This window comes from Sciurus carolinensis, chromosome 5, assembly GCF_902686445.1.
Source record: "Sciurus carolinensis chromosome 5, mSciCar1.2, whole genome shotgun sequence".
Classification (NCBI taxonomy): domain Eukaryota; kingdom Metazoa; phylum Chordata; class Mammalia; order Rodentia; family Sciuridae; genus Sciurus; species Sciurus carolinensis.
This window is the reverse complement of record NC_062217.1, coordinates 140,786,825-140,801,084: the sequence shown is the minus strand read 5'-3', so window position 1 is coordinate 140,801,084 and position 14,260 is coordinate 140,786,825. Positions and strand designations below refer to the sequence as shown.

Below are 14,260 nucleotides of genomic sequence, written 5' to 3'. Positions count from 1 at the left end.
AATCAAGTTGCCTGATCAGTATTAAATAACAAGAATGTTAGTAAATTACTAAATGTTTGCTGAGTAAAAAATTTAGAAAACAGTTCTTTGACAGGGTTCTTTGCTACAGAGCAGTGGATCTTGAACTTCAAGGGAAAAAAGCATATTTGTAAGCAACAGAAATGTTAGTGCAGTTAGGTCTACAGTCAAGCACTGGTATCTGAATATTTAACAAGCATCTCCTCCTACAGGTGATTCTAACTCAGACAGAAATAAAATGTTTATTTCTTCACAAATAACAGAAAATTACAGAGTATACATAATTCTGAAGATAATAAGGATAAATCATTGTTATCTCATAATCTGTTAATAAAACTTAAATTCCTAAAGAAATGATGACTCACTAAGTTATCTTACAGCTAATTATTTACATGTATTTCCTCCCCTAGCAAGTGAATAGTGAGCCAAAGTAAAAACCAAATCACTGCTCTCAATTTAAATGCACATAAGCCCCTGACAGAGTTCTGTATTAATTATATGATACTGGTTTATTCTTTAAAAATATTAAGAATTAATTAAATATTAACTCCTTAAAACAGTAAGAATTAAATAAATTAAATATCCTTAAAATAAAACTGTTGAATTTAAATTACCTAATTTACTTTTCAAATTTCAATAACGTAATATTTAAGCACTAGTAAAATTTTTTTATGAAAAAGGTATTTACTCAGAAACATGAATCTAACCTAATTATATTAGGTCAAAGAAACTCAAAACTATTTATTAGTGGAAGCTGAACTTCTGGTGCAGACTAGACTGAAGGTTCTCCTCCGTAAGGGAAGTTGTCCATTTCACCAAAGACACAATGAGTAAAAGAAAGACCACAAACAGAAACTCGGCTAGTCAGGTTGATCAATCTAATTAACCCTAGTAAGCAGTGGGCTGACAGTTGTATTAGCCAAACAATTAATTCTTCTGGAAGACTGGACTTGATCTCAGATAATTACTAAGGCCTTTCTAGATTTAACTTCCAATAAATTTTGTTTTGATTATTATAATTATCCCATCAACATAGTAATTTGCTCAACCATTTTTTTTGGTAAAATCTTTCAAAGTATATGTAAAGATGTTTTGGGAAATATATAATGCCACAAAGTGAAGATGTAATTCAGTTAAAATCTAGTAAAACACTGATAAAAGTTGGTCAACAATATTCAACATATGACAGCCACATATATCATAGGATGTGTGATATTTCCATATTTCACATATTACCATTTTATGTGAATTATATTTAATAAATAAGATATACATCATTACCCTCTACATTTCAAAATTAATATTCAAATAAGAAAAACTAACATAAGAATATATGCCCAATATATAGTTATATTTTCATTTGGTAGATAAAACACTAAAAGCATTCCTATTTGCTTGTGCCTCAATATAAAAAATGCAAAACTTGTATTTTAAATACAATCTTTCTGGTTATAATTTTTTAAAATGATGATTAAAGTCAATGATTTTACTAAACTAGTAAAGTTTTCTGAAGTTTTCAGTCAAATGAAAGGACACTGATCCCATACACTTAACTCACAAAGAAGTGTGAGCCAAAAAAATAAAGTACAGGTGTAAGAGTAAATAAGGTACCAGATTTAATTCATCAAGAGATGCTTTCTGGAAGACAGAAGGCAGATGGAAAAGAGAAGACAGTCACTGCCAAAGAACTAACTACACTGGAGCTGGGAGCCAGCAGTACATTGTAAGTCCAGAGTTGGAAAATATGAAAGGGAAGAGAAATGAGATGGAGAACAGAAAAAAACAATCAAACTACTGTGCCAATGATCTCCCACCCACAGAGCACAGGCTAATGAAAGAATGTTTTGGGGAAAGCTAAGTTTCCTGACTTAAGGGGAAGAGGAAGGGAAAGGAGCAGGGAGGAGAAAAAGGGAAAGGGGGCAAAGGTAAGGAAGGGAAGGAAATAAAGAAATGAAAATAAAAGCAAAGAAAGGAAAGGAAAAAGAAAAGTCCTTTTCATTTTGACAAGGTGATAATGGAAAAAGAGGCAGGAAATAATATGTAATTCCTGGAATCAGTGCAAAATGGAAATGTGGGATCCCCTGTTCAAAAATTAGGATTGTGCTAGATGCACACCTTTAATTCCAGCTACTCAAGAGGTTGAGGAAGAAGGATTAGAAGTTTGAGGACAGCCTTGGTTAACTTAGTGAGACTCTGTTTCAAAATAAAAAATAAAAGGGGCCAGAGTTGTAGCTCAGTGATAGAGCACCCTTTAGTTCAATTTCCAGTACAGGGGGGAAAAAAATTAAGAATTGCAAGACAGCAAAAGAGAAGTACCAATTCACATGAAGGGCCCTTCTGAAGATGGTATTCTACAACTGACATGTTGTATCCCCAGGAAGTTAGCCCTGAAAAGAGAAGACCATAATCTCATGACTAGTTTCATACATGCTGACTACAGAGATAAAGTAATCCTGGGCAAAATGCCCCTGCCAATGTATATAAATATTCCCTACTCAAGGGAAAAGATTTATTAAAATATAGGTATGTATTTACACAGCAGCAGAGTAAATCCATGTCAGTTCTCCAGGCCTTCTTTGTTAAAAAAAACAAACAGAAAACCAAGGATTATCACACTATAGAAAAGACTGGAATAAAAAGGAATATACAAAATAAAGAAACAAAGACCTATTCCAGAGTAATATAGGTAAGACACAGAAAATGACTTTAAAAATATTCTATGCTCAAATTTAAAAGATAATATATTCATTAAAATAGAAAATTCTATGAACAAGGAACACAAAAACAGAAGTGATTCCTTAGAAATTAAAAATTAATAAAATATCCTATAGAAAGATGGAAAAATAAAAATAAGCAAATCTTCCAAAACATATTACAAAAAAGATGAGGATATGGAAAGAAAAAAGGATAAGAAACAAAGAGGACCAATCTGGGAACTGTCATGACAGTCTAGCAAAGAGAGAACAGAAAAATGGAAGAAACAAAATTATCAAAAAAAATATACAGGAAAATTTCCCTACCCTGAATAAGGACACTCATTTTCAGCAAAGGGCCATCTCCACATGTTTCCATGATATTTCTTAATAGTAAGAATTTAAAAACAGATCCCAAAACCCAGATGCCAGAAGACAATGCATGCAATGAAAGTTTTAAGAAAAAAAGTTATTTAACTTAGAATTATATAACTAGTCATATTATCAATAAAACATGAGCACAGAAGATATTTTCTGATATGCAAGGACTTAAATTGTGTACTTCCCTTTCAGGGGAAGTTATTAAAGTTATTGAGGAAGTTCTGAGGCAGTACAACAAGACAAATCAGTAAAGCAATAAAACACACACATACCCCACCCTACACCACAACAAATCTAGGAAATAGTTCCCAACCCAGGAGAGCAAGAAAGGAAAATCCCAGGAAAATAACTATGCAGCTACTGCAGAGAACAACTGGTACAGATTAAGAGACAAAGGCCTCTGGAAGAAAGGCCTCAGCAGAAGATTTTCACCCAAATGAAGGAAAGGAGGTTAGAAACACTTGATATGATGAAAACACAAAACTCACTTATCAACAAAGATAAAAATGTTTCAAATATGAAGCTACCTAAAATGCAGTAAAATTTCAGTAAATAAGGAATATAATAAAAAAGAATCTTTTTGGCCATGATGCAAAATAGTCTCCTGTAAGTGACCAGAATTTAAGATATCAGACCCAAAATATGAAAGGGAAAAAAAAAAGTCCTAACATACTACACCTTCCCTAAAGGGAAAAATATAACATAAAAAAGTACTGTTTACTGGTATTCACCTTGGAAAGCCAACCCAGGGCAAAGCAAAATAATGCCAAAATAATGTAAATATTAATAAGGCAAAAATAAAAGTATTGTTATCAGAAAACAGTACCAAGTGGAAGAAATGATGGCACAAAAGATAGGCTATACTAGTACATTACATAGAAGAGAATTAAGATAGTGAGTGAAGTAAAAAGAACTAAAATAGAAATACAACTACTTTATATAAAAACAATAAAGTATAAAAATCAATGGGAGGAAAAAGGGAAGAGGGGAGATGCTACCTGTGCTTTATCCTTCATAGCAAGAAATCATAAGATAACCACCAGAAGAAACAAAACCAAATGGTAAAAAATGGTAGTCTGGGAAAGTGGCAGTGGGAATGAAAAAGGGCAAGGAGAGGCTGTTTTCCATTCCAAACTTTTCTGGACTACTTGACTTATTACCATTTAGCATATTAATTAGAATAAAAGTAAAATAAAACAAGAAAAACTTTATTTTCAGTTCTATAAATAAAATAAAGATATTAATAAATTAATTCAGAAGGTAAATGATCTGTCTGGTTTCACAATGCAATTAATTGGAAGAATCAAGTCTAGGACCCAAATCTCAAATTTTAGTATAGTACTACATCTTGAAAAAGATTTTCCAGGAGAGAATGATTTTAAAAGTTAGATACTATCCATTTCTATCTAAGTTAGTATCTCCATTTATTTTATATATATAGATAGATAGATAGATAGATATAGATATATATAGATATATGCTTCTCAATTAAAGAGAGCATAATATGTTTAAAAATCATTAATGGAAATAAAAATGTAAATTAAAAATTCAGTCCCATCAGATATCTACATTTAGTAGGAAAAGGGATTACATTCTTAAGCACAAAGAATTTAAAAAGGATATCGAATTAGCATATCAATAGAACCCTTACAACCTAAAGCAAACAAATCAAGAAAAGGGAAGACCCTTCAAAGGAAACAACTAAAAGAAAACACCTTGAAAGGGAACTAGATAGGGAAGTAAATACAGTACTGCATTTAAAGACTGAATAACACTTGGGGCATATTTCCCTATCTTGAAAGTTATTTCTACTATAGTATTTTTAATTCATTATTGAGAAACGCTATGTTTTATTTTTTGAGTTAAGAAAATAGGTTTGTTTGTTTGTTTTACAGTGATTTTTAAGTTATGCTGTATTTAGTGATGTGCTAGTTAATTTTTAACAATGGTTCTCTGGGGGGAAAAACTTGGTTTGTACCATTTGCTGGTTACAATGGTCTAAATACTCCTACCATGACTACCAGCGTAATGTCACTGAATGCACAGTTGGGAAGAGGTATGCTCCATATCAATTTCCCAGTATGATCTTGAGGTCACTTTCTCTCAGTAGGAAGGCATGTCTAATCTTAGAGTGAAAGATACTGGGAGGAATAATCCGATTAACAGATATTGCTGTGAACAGCTTTTCAGACATTTATTCTCTAAAGTGAGAAATACCTATAATCATATAGTAATTTTCTTGAAAAACATCCAATTATATTTACATTTGAGAACCACATGCCAAAGGTAAACTCATTTCTAAAAATGTCCCCCTTTTAAAAAACTGTCCATCACGCCACTTTGATTAACACAGAAAAAAAACAAAAGTCAAGCATATTTGAAAGCAAAAGGAAAAAATCTTTCTGAGAAGAAAACACTGAAAATTCAAATAGAAACCAGATTTATCTACAAATCTACCTCTAGAGTAAGTAAAGTAGCAGAGAAGGTTACACCATGGTTAAAAGTAAAACAATGGAAAGTTCTTAAAAAGGAAGAAATATGAGTAAACTGATCATTTGAGATCTTCCACTGATTTCTACTATAAAAGATAACTAACTGGTGGTATAAACATTTGGATAATTGGGTCCCTTCTGTGAATAATATGTGTGATGCAATTAAAAACTCTACCATTTATACATATCCCTTAGAGGTTGTAAATCAACAAATTATCTTTATTAAAGCAAACACATGAATAGCATTTATGAGGAAAGGAAATGTTAACTTTTCTTTACAGAAACAGACCAGTGCTGGAGTCCTGAGGCAGTAGCTGGAGTAAAATGTTACTGAATTCCATCAGCAGTCATGGAGAATGACTAGATGTACAAGTGGCTCAAAATTTCTTTGATTTATATTCGTATAAATGGTAAATGAGTATCTTCTGCTTTTTAAAATTTCCCTAGTATAAAATTTTCTGGTTTACATAAAATTTTACAAGGCAACAAATTTTGCTTATAAATTAGCTTTAAAATACATGTCATAAATGCATAGGAAAAGACAACTTGCAGAATACAGGTCAAAATAAAAACACTGATCATCCTTTGACAAGACAAAAGTAATTTTTTTGTTGTCTTTCTTCTGTATTTTCTAATTGTCAGGGAAAGTTTATTAAAAAGAAAGGTCATTTACACATTTTGAAATAGTAAAACTTGTTTATTTCCAAGGGCACTGATACAGGAATAAAGTAACTTTTATTTCACATATTAACCAAACCCTAATGACAGTAGTTAATATCTGACTATTAGCCACTGTAAACACAGCAACTTAAACTAAATGATTATTCAAGCAGGAAAGTGTTGAGGAGTGCTACTGGCCAAATTATATAGTTATATCATGTGCATGTACAAACATGTAACAACAAATCCCATCATTATGTACAACTATAATGCACCAATGAAAAATGTGGACAGAGAAAAATTATTCAAGCAATTAAGCTTTAAATGAATGTCTTCCATAATTAATAAAGAACTTTAAAAATGGCTGTATAATACCAAGGCATAAAACTGAATGAAATAATATCAAGCTAAAAATATAGACATAACAAGAAAAAAAGGTGAAAAGACATTATAATAAAATTAATACTATGAATGGCCTTAAACTATAACAGAGGAAAAAGACAAAATTATCATTTATTAATAGAGCTAACTTTATGCCAAGCACCCTGTCAGGCAACGTTTTTACACACCATTTTAATTCATCCTATGATAGTCCCATGGAGAACGAATGGATTATACCTATTTTGCAGAAGGGAAGAGGCCCAGAGGTGTTACATAAGCTGTCAGCATCCTATAGCTAGTAAATTATAAATTAAGGTTTAAACTCAGTCATTCTAACTCCAGAGCCTATCCTATGAATATTGTCACTTTAGCACCTAAGCCCTTAGGAACCATAAAAGATTAATAAGTTTAACTCTAAATGAGCATAAAAAATCCAAGTTTCCTTGAGAAAATACAGTTAGCAAGAAGTTTAATACTTTGGGTAATGGAAAAATAACTGTGATTGCTACAAATACTGACTATTTAGATTTCTGTTAATTCCTCTGGCCAGAGAGAGCTTGGCTTATTTGCTGGAGCACAATGAAATGCAAAGGAACAGGTAATTACTAAATATGGAGGCAAGAAAGTTCTTTACTTTTCCATTTCCTAAAAAGTTTTGTACTGGCTCTTAAGGGAAACAAGTAAGGGATACCCATTCTCTCACTCATCTAACCCTGGAGATAAGATGTAAAGTGAACATTATTGGTAGTTCTACAAATCCTACAGCTTTCTATTGCTACCATAATTTGTGAAAATGACAGAGTTCTTTCCCTGGGCTCCATCAAAACCACGATTATCTGCTAACTTTCTACTGTTCTCAGATCCTGTAAGCAGAGAACAAAATTCTGTTAGATAAATTAACTTTTTTGGAAGTTACAATGGAATTTTTCACTGGGCAATGTAGTCACCCACTAACTGTACATGATGACAGTCTTTGATATGGAAACCATTCTTTTGCAACAGTGATAGGAATGATAAAAAACTAGTCAATAAAGTTACAGGTGGAGGTTTTAAACAGAACATGTTCAATTTTGTGTCTTTTCAGAGTTACAGGGACTTTCTTTCATCCCAGAAAATCTACTTCCATGTCCTAATTTTTGCACTTTTGGCCAATACTTACACGATTTGAAAGAGTCATTAGTTTCACAGCTTCCACTAACTTTCCCCATTTTTCTGGAACACTGCCAAAACCAAAGCTAGGACAAAAGTCTAAAATTAGATACGCTGTTTAACCTCATGTGTCTATAAGTAGGATAGTTAGTTCCACTTGCTGAATGACATGGGACTGGATGTGATAAATAAATATAATCTGAAGATTCTTTGAGAGTTGAAGAAGTTTGGATTTGGTCCCTCTATCTCAGGCCACAAACTGAAACTAAGAAATTATTTTCAGCTTAAAATATTTTAAAAAATGATAGCTTATATAATGTCATATTTGGTTTAGAAAAATTATACATTTAGTAACTGTGTCTATTCTTTGCTTGAAAGAAAATAATCAACTTTAATATTTTATATAACTTCAGAGTTTCAGGGAATACACTAAGCTATGATAAAGTTACTCTATCAACTGTAATTAAAATTTATCATATCAATACCTTAATATTTTTGCTTGAAAATTTTGCATTTAGTTCATCCTTGAATAAGAATATACTGTTGTAAGAACACTGTCTCTTAGCTGTGAACTATTACTTTCTTTTTATTTGGTCAGGTCCTATATTTATTGTTGAATTTATTGGTCTACACTGTATAAAAATTTATTTCCATGTCCCAATTTTTGCACTCTTGGTCAATATTTGCACTATTTGAAAGAGTCTTTAGTTTCACAGCTGCCACTGACTACCTCAATCCACTGTTTTTTCTAAACCCATATTAGATGAGATAAAAATTTTAAATGACATATGAAGACTCACTTAAAATTATACAAAATATCACAATGTATCAGGTGAATGATCGAATCTAGTTAGACCAGGAGTCGGTTTCTCACAAAGTCATCAGTGTCCATTGAGAAACTGGGATTTCCTCCAGACTGTGAGTCTTCTAAAGTGATGGATTTCTAACATATAATCTCTCTTAATTCTATCCCATTTATACACAAAATTCCTACCTATCACTTATCACCAACTTGAGATACAGATACTACAATATAAAAACACACTATATATATATATTTATCCTTGAAGACTGCTTTTGACTAGAAGCATGGAGATTTATACTGACAAGGAAAATTCAAATTAACTCAACAATTATTTAGTGCATACTACATGAAAAGCACTTCTTTAGAATTTAGTTGATATAAAAATTAAAAATATTTATAGGTTTTTTATAAATACAAGGACAGCGATTAGAAATATAATATCATCCCTGGGTAAACATCTAAAATTTCTTTGAATAAGAGCCATGATTAAAATCTCTTTAAGATGTTCTTCTATTTTTATAGAAACACCTTTCCTCAATTTTTCTAATTAGCTCTTTGGAGCAACTCCTCATGGGGAAAAAGGAAAGGATAAGAGTAAGGAAAATACTATCCCACCCCCATGTCAAACAAGGAAGAAGGTTGGTGGTAGTTTTCTAGGTTTTGAATAAAATAGTTTATTTTTATGCTCCGCTACATCTTCTATCATATGATAAAATGTTGATAAAATTTATTTCTATTTTATTTGTATAAAGACTATTTCAGTTTTCACAGTAGTTATATTATTTCCTAGATATACTTAATAAGAGCATGTTTATCCCACCCTTTGGCCTTTGCAGTCCTCATCTGGAGAATCCAATGTTCAGTCTATTTATACCTAAATGTCCTTGCTCTAATTTCTTTGTAAGTGTTTCATTATCAGAAACTCAAGATGTACATGCACTAGGAACATGTACTAGGACAGAACATGCTTGTTTTACTTTTCATCTCTTGTCTAAAAACTATCCAATGATTTCCTGGTCCTTTATAACTAGAAAAGTCATTGATTATACTGACTTTCACAAAACTCCTACTAAGTGTTTATTTAAGTCTACCCTGTCAATTTTCAGGGTTTTGGTTTGGTTTTATTGGAAAGAAAGTTGTAGTTATTTCGGTTAGAAAGTAAAATAAATTAAAAGCTCAAAAACTGGCTAAGTTATTATGCCTTATAAATTGATTTATTACAAGGACTAGACTAGACTGTTTTTGGTTTTCTTTCTCTCTTCCCCCCCTTTTTTTTGCATTATTGGGAATTGAACCCATGGTCTCACATATGCTAGGCAAGTGCTCTATGCTGAGCTACACACCCAGTCCTTATAAATTAATTTATAATAATGGAAAAGGAAATATACAATCTAGAAATTTTATTTAAACAAGTAAACCCAATCCAGTTAAATTCTAAAATATATTTTATGAGCAAACTTATACTACAATTTTTTGAAATTGTTTATACTTACAGGCAAATGTGTAAACACTTGAAAGATACTTCTCAAAAAATTAATAAGATCCATTAAATAACCACTAGCTCTTCCATCTGGTTCAGACATTGTCCAGTCATAATCAGCAAGCTGAACAAATTCATCTATTTTTTGATTAAGTTTGGTATATATTTCTCCTTCTGCAGCATGTCGAGCATCCTGACAAAACAATAACAAAGAAACAATTACAGAAGCAGATGATAAAGCAAGTTTGCTTAAAATTATAAATTTTACCTTATACTTTTCTTTGGACTTTGGTCTAATATTTTAGTCATTTATTGAAAGTCCAGCAAAACTGTTGATTTTTTTATACTACTCTATTTATTTGACTGAATATCACATCTTTTCTTCTTTATTTTTCAAACTATCACCTGTTTTCTCTTTGTGTGATCATATACTTTATGAGATATTAATTCCCAACTTATTCTTATAACTCTAAGAAGACCCTTAGGAAAAACAGAAATGGGGAAGTAGAAGTTAAGGATGCAGAGGATCATGCCTACAAACTGAGGAAAAGGAAGCTAGATTATCACACCCACACACACAAAAAAAATGGAATATAGTTGTCCCTCAGTATTTCGGGAGTGAAGGTGGAGTTTATTCCTAGATTCCTAGATGATGGAATTTGGTCCCCCATACCAAACTCCAAGGACACATAAGTCTCTTATATAAAACGTGTAGTATTTGTATATAACCCAGAGCACCTTCTCCTATATTTTAAATCATCTCTAGATTACTTATAATACCTAAGACAATGTAAATGTTATGTAAATAGTTGTTACAATGTACAGCTTAGGGAACAATGACAAGAAAGGAAATGCCTGTACATGTACAGTATATTCAATTTTTTCCCTAAGTATTTTTGACCCAAGGTTGGCTGAACCCACAAATATGGAATCCATGGATACAGAGAAGAAACTATAGTGCTTTGAGTTTAAAAGGTAGCGGAAGAAGTAGATAATTTCTCCAAGGAGAAAAGAAATTATGGGAGTAACCTCAGCAAAAGTAGCAGAGAATGGATCTCTAAACCTTCAAAATTTTGGTTTGAGTACCTTAAATTTTTTTTCAAAAGTTCTGTGTGCTCAAATGTGTGTCAAGTGGGTCACATTCCAGAACAGAATATAAAACAAGCCTTAAAAGTACTGAAGGCACATCCATTATGTATGCTGTCTGGCCACAATGAAATAAGAAATAAGAAATTATTAAGAAATTTAGAAAATTCACAAATATGTGGCAAACAATAGACTATTAAATAAGCAGTGAAACAAAGAAGAAATTATGAGAAAATTAAGAAATATTGTGAAATACAATGCTTGGGGAAAAAAATGATAGCTATATGTATCTATGTTATAAAAGAAGAAAGCCCTCAAATTATTAGCCTAAAATTCCACATTAAGAATCTCAAAAAGTGGTAGTGGTGGGTTCTCACTCAAGCAGCAACACTCTGACAGAATGGTATCAGGGACACTGAAAGACTAACAACTAGGCACTGTGGTCCTTGGAACCAAGGCAATAGATCCTCAGGCCTATGCTTTTCTTTGAAAGGATCACTCAAACTTGGACAGGGAGTACTTTGAAAGTTAAAAGTAGAAAGATCGCTGCCTTTTCCTCAGGTATTTTTGGGCAGCACAAGCTCCCATAATTCTTTGTACCACTTTAAGGAGAGGGGACAATTTGCCACACTGGTCAGTAAAGCTTTGGAGTTGGATTTAATTTTCTTTGAGTAGCTAAGCATTATTTCTGGAAAAACAAATACCTATTTAAACTACTGCCCTGACTAAGAAGGTATCACTCACCATTATTAGTCGCATTTTACATTTAAATGCAATTTAACCTAATATATAATTTATGTCACGTCTATGAATAAGAACACTAAAAGACAACAGGATGGGTAAGACAGTTTCTAACCTCAAGGATTTAATAATTCAAAAAAAGACACAACATAACAAAATGCAATTAATGCTACATTAAAAGTTTTGTAAACCATCCTGAGTCAACAAAGGAGAAAATAATTAGTATTTGTCAGATAAAGCTTTGTGGAAGCAATGCCATTTGAGTTGGAACCCTCAAAGGTATTTTGGTTTGAGTGCCTTAAATTTTTTTTCAAAAGTGTATACAAGAAAGTAAATATGATCAAAGTGTACCATCTCCACATTTTAACACTTTTTTGTTCCTAATCCAATTTTCATACTGTCTACGACTTACTACTCACTGCCACACCTGGCTGAGGAAAACCAACTACCAGTAGACATCTTTCCATCTGCATGTCTGCCTTCACAGTAGGACTGGAACAGGAATTCCAAGAAGGATTTTTCTTCTTTCCACTCAAAGGTCTAATACCAATTTCACATAAACAATAAAACCTTCAACAGTGCCTCTCCTCAGCTACAGAAGAAAGTAAAGATAAACACTACTTTAAATAAAGCAGGAATTTAAGTTAAGTTAATGTTAACAGCATTAGCTGAAATTGTTATGAAGTACTACTAAACATGGTAGTAGCAAAATGAGTTGACTCAAAATAGTTAAAGTAACGTAGGCTTTTAGTCTCTCTCCATTAAAATTTCTAATGTCATGCAAATCTCATAGAAATCTTAAGATTGAGAAGGTAAACACTGGTATTTATCAACAATAATTTATTAGCCACTATATGTGCAGCACTCTGAGCAATGCAGGAATAAGATACACGACAATATGTAAGCTCCACTAAAGCAGAAGTTTGTGTCTGTTTTTGTTCACCAATGTATCCCCAGCACCTAGAACAGTACTTGGCATATAGTAGATAGCAGTTGAGTACTTATTAAATGAAAATATTGAGGAAGTTTATAATTTAGTTGGGATAGAAAAGTATCACATGTAAAAGATTCACAGAATGAATAAATAAACAAATTAGTATTGACTACATGTATAGTGAAAGTGTAGCAAGAAAGGAGAGATCATATGGGTTGGAAAAAAGGTATCATGGAAGAAAAGTTACCATATGATAGGGAAAAATAGGAACCTAGGGAGAAGGGTTCATGTCAGTTGCTATTCCAGTTATTACTGCCGAACAATAAACTACTCCAAAACTTAGTGGTTCGAAAAAAGCATTTTATTATGTTCACAGGTTCTAGGAGCGGGAGATGACTTTACTCTATAAATCTGGGATTTAGCTGGTATGACTTGAACAATGAAGGGTTAGAATCCTTCTGGAGGCTTCTCACTTGTGTGTCTGACAACTGGTTAGGTAATGTCTCTACATAGCTTGGCTTCCTCATGAAATGGCAACCCAGGGTGTAAGCTTGCATGCTTGGAATAAAGCAGAAGCTACACTGCCTTTATGTCCTAGCCTCAGATGTCTTATATTGCTTTCACTGTACTAGCTGACTCTTGGTCAAAGCAATCACAAGTCTATCCAGATTAGGAGGTGGGGTATGTTCACATAGTCCTCCCCCTGACTACTCAATGAGAAATGTGTTAAGAATATGTAGCCATTTAAAAAACTGTCATCCTTGCTAATAACAAATAATGAAGAAATGGGCCATAAATTTTTCTTTAATTCCCTTAAAGAATATGGGCCAGTATTTTAATTTACTTAACAGAAAAAGTGGAAAGGGATTTGAGAAAATGGGAAGGGGTTTGCTTCCCACAACATCTTTAAACCTTAAGCAAAATAACTTGTAGATCCTTGGGTTATTACTATTTTAAAGGAAATAAGAATCATCCCTGTTTCACAGGATATTATGCAAGTTTCTATCATTAATTCAAAGTACTTAACCATACTAGGCACCCTACAGGAATTTTAAAAAATTATGAGTTTCCTTACACCTACTAGTGTTAGATAGCTAGTAATGCTCAATAAACGTATATTAAATGAACTGCATAAAGATGATTAACATATCAGCATTTTAAGCCTTCCAAATTGCCCAAGTTAGCATAACTTACAAAAGTTATTTGCATGTAAGAGAGAAAAAAATGCATATTGAACATTGACAGAATGATTTTTTAAATGTGAAACACCAGCAACTAGACAAGGGGGTCATAGTTAATATGTATTATCAATGGCAGTAATACACATCTCTCTTTAACTTTCCTAACAACAAGGGAAATGTAAGATGACAAGTACTTGTAACCTACAGAACTGTATCATAACACACCTTAATACCACTTGTAAGTCAATTTCTTGAAGGA

The 14,260-nt window shown here is 32.3% G+C and overlaps 1 protein-coding gene across 5 annotated transcripts in view; it reads right to left on the bottom strand.

Moving 5' to 3' along the window:
- Exoc6 (exocyst complex component 6) overlaps positions 1–14,260 on the bottom strand; it is a 185,457-nt gene that overhangs the window by 60,791 nt on the left and 110,406 nt on the right. For all 5 annotated transcript variants that reach the window (XM_047553573.1, XM_047553576.1, XM_047553578.1 and 2 more), the window contains one exon: positions 10,073–10,252. In XM_047553573.1, the coding sequence (XP_047409529.1) occupies positions 10,073–10,252 (180 nt within the window). The remainder of the gene's footprint in view (positions 1–10,072; positions 10,253–14,260) is intronic.